Source organism: Antrostomus carolinensis, unplaced genomic scaffold, assembly GCF_000700745.2.
Source record: "Antrostomus carolinensis isolate BGI_N321 unplaced genomic scaffold, ASM70074v2 scaffold20939, whole genome shotgun sequence".
NCBI classification, from domain to species: Eukaryota; Metazoa; Chordata; class Aves; order Caprimulgiformes; family Caprimulgidae; genus Antrostomus; species Antrostomus carolinensis.
In genome coordinates, this window is record NW_010340904.1 from 1 (window position 1) to 2888 (window position 2888).

The 2888-nt window shown below is 58.5% G+C and overlaps 1 protein-coding gene across 1 annotated transcript; it reads left to right on the forward strand.

Moving 5' to 3' along the window:
- Positions 1-1631: 1631 nt before the first annotated feature.
- Positions 1632-2763, forward strand: LOC104519890 (serine/threonine-protein phosphatase 5; the record flags this gene model as incomplete). The annotated part of the gene is made up of 5 exons (XM_010176324.2): positions 1632-1745; positions 1858-1923; positions 2018-2116; positions 2229-2334; positions 2621-2763. Coding segments are annotated over exons 1-5 (477 nt in total), but the record flags the coding sequence as incomplete, so codon positions are not given.
- Between the last annotated feature and the right edge of the window lie 125 nt (positions 2764-2888).

The following is a 2888-nucleotide window of genomic DNA, read 5'->3' on the forward strand; positions in this document are numbered from 1 at the left end:
TTTGAGGGTCTCCCTGAGGATCCCCATGATGATCTTGGGGTCCCTGTGAGGGTCTTGGCATCCCCATAAGAGTCTTGGGGTCCCCATGAGCATCTTATTGTCCCCATGAGGGTCTCAGGGTCTCCATGATGGTCCTTGTGAGGATCTTGGTGTCCCCATGATGGTCTTGGGGTCCCCGTGATGGTCTTGGCATCCCCATAAGAGTCTTGGGGTCCCCATGAGGGTCTTGGGGTCTCCGTAATGGTCCTTGTGAGGATCTTGGTGTCCCCATGAGGGTCTCAGGATCTCCATGATGGTCCTTGTCAGGGTCTTGGCATCCCCATGAGGGTCCCCATAAGGGTCTTGGTGTCCCTGTGAGGGTCTCCCTGAGGATCCCTCTGCTGATCTTGGTGTCCCCATGATGGTCTTGGCATCCCCATGAGAGTCTTGGGGTCCCCATGAGCATCTTATTGTCCCTGTGAAGGTCTCAGTGTCTCCAAGGGTCTCATGAGCCTCTTGGTGGTCTTCATCAAGATTTTTAGGGTGGGGGGTGAGGGTTGTGTGGGTCTTAGGGGGACCATGAGTGTCCTCAGCAAAGGCTCAAGGTCCCTGTGGGGGTCTGTGAAGGTCCCTAGTGGAGGTTTGGGGTCTCCATGGGGGTGTTGGGGTCTCTTTGAGAGTCCCCAGTAGAGGTTCAAGGTCCCTGTGAGGATCCCTGTCAAAAGTTGAGGGTCAACTGGGAGGATCTTGGGGGTCCAGTGGAGGCTCTGGGTCCCAACGACAGCCTTGAGGGTCTCCAGGAGGGTCTTAGGGGACCATGGGTGACACCATGTGGATACCAAGCAGACACTCAGGTTACCCAGAATGGTCCCTGGGAGGGTCTTGGGGTCCCCACGAGGGTCTTGGGGCACCCATGAAGATCTCCAGCAGAGGCTTGGGATCACCATGAGGGTCTCCATGAAGGTCTTGGTCTCCCTGTGAGGGTCTTGGGGCCTCCATGATCATCTTTGTCAGGGTCTTGGTATCCCCATGAAGGTCTCAAGGTACCCATGAGGGTCCTGTGAGGGTCTTGGTGTACCAGTGAGGGTCTTGGGGTCTCTGTGATGGTCCTTGTGAGGATCCTGGTGTCCCCATGAGGGTCTCGGGGTCTCCATGATGGTCCTTGTGAGGGTCTTGGTGTCCCCATGAGGGTTTCAGGGTCTCCATGACGGTCCTTGTGAGGGTCTTGGTGTCCCCATGAGGGTCTCAGGGTCTCCGTGATGGTCCCCGTAAGGGTCTTGGTGTCCCCATGAGGGTCTCCCTGAGGATCCCTCTGCTGATCTTGGTGTCCCCATGATGGTCTTGGGGTCCCCATGAGAGTGTTGGGGTCCCCATGAGCATCTTATTGTCCCTGTGAAGGTCTCAGTGTCTCCATGATGGTCCTTGTGAGGGTCTTGGTGTCCCCATGAGGGTCTTGGGGTCCTCATGAGGGTGCCCAGCAGAGCTTTATTGTCCTCAGCCAAGACTCAGCATCCCCAGATGCTTCTGGGGTTCATGAGGGGCTGTGAGCTTGCAGGGTAGGACAGCAAGGCCATGATGACCCTTTGAGAACTTGTCCCCATTGTCCCCTTGTGTCATTGGCCATGGGGGGGGGTTGTTTTGCAGCCATCGAGGACGAGTACAGCGGTCCCAAGCTGGATGGTGGCAAGGTGACGTTGGCTTTCATGAAAGACCTGATGCAGTGGTACAAGGAGCAGAAGAAACTCCACAGAAAATGTGCTTACCAGGTACCCCAGTCTCCTCCCAGTCTCCTCCCAGTCTCCTCTTGGGCTCTGTCCTGTCCCCAAGTGCCACATGTCCCCCTTCCTCATCACCTCTGCTGACCCTTTGTCCCCACAGATCCTGGTGCAGGTGAAGGACGTGCTGGCCAAGCTCCCCACGTTAGTAGAAACGACGTTGAAGGAGGTGGGTGCTCCTCACCGGGTGCTGGCGCCGCTGGGGGTCGGGGACATGAAGTCCCCAAGCTGTGACGTTCCACCCTGACTTGTCCCCGACACAGACAGAGAAGGTGACGGTGTGCGGGGACACCCACGGGCAGTACTACGACCTTCTGAACATCTTCGAGCTCAACGGGCTTCCTTCCGAGTCCAACCCTTACGTATCCCTCCGGGAGGGGGATCAGTGCCACCCCCTGTGGTGGGGACAGGGACAGGGGGAGGTGACACGAGGGGACAGGGACATGGGGAACCATTTTCCTGAGCCGACTGCAGATATTTAACGGGGACTTCGTGGACCGCGGGTCCTTCTCGGTCGAGGTCATCCTCACGCTCTTCGGCTTCAAGCTCCTCTACCCTGATCACTTCCACCTGCTCCGAGGTAACACGGCCACTGAGGGTGACAAATCCTTGTCCCCTCCCCCTCCACCTGACTCGTTGGACCTTGTCCCCACTTCTGGGGCCTCGTGTCCCCTGTCCCCAGCCGTGGGACCGGCTCATGGAGCCACATCATCTGTCCCAGCTCGCGGGATTTGGTTTCCTCTCCTTAGTTATGGGGTCACATCCTGTGTCCCCATGTCCCCTGCTGGGTTACAGGGCCCTGTCTTGGGGGTTTTGTCACCTACCCCATGTCCCCGGGGCATGGCAATGCCACCACGTCCTCGCAGGGAACCACGAGACGGACAACATGAACCAGATCTACGGCTTCGAGGGGGAGGTGAAGGCCAAGTACACGGCGCAGATGTTCGCCCTCTTCAGCGAGGTCTTCGAGTGGTTGCCCCTGGCCCAGTGCATCAACGGGAAAGTGCTGGTGAGGGGACACCACCACCGTCCCCTCCTGTCCCCAACCCCACCCCTGGGCTGGCCCTGCACAGGGGGGTTTGCTGGGAGGTCACTCTTGGATGGAGGGGTCTCCAGCACCCCGTGGAGTTGAGG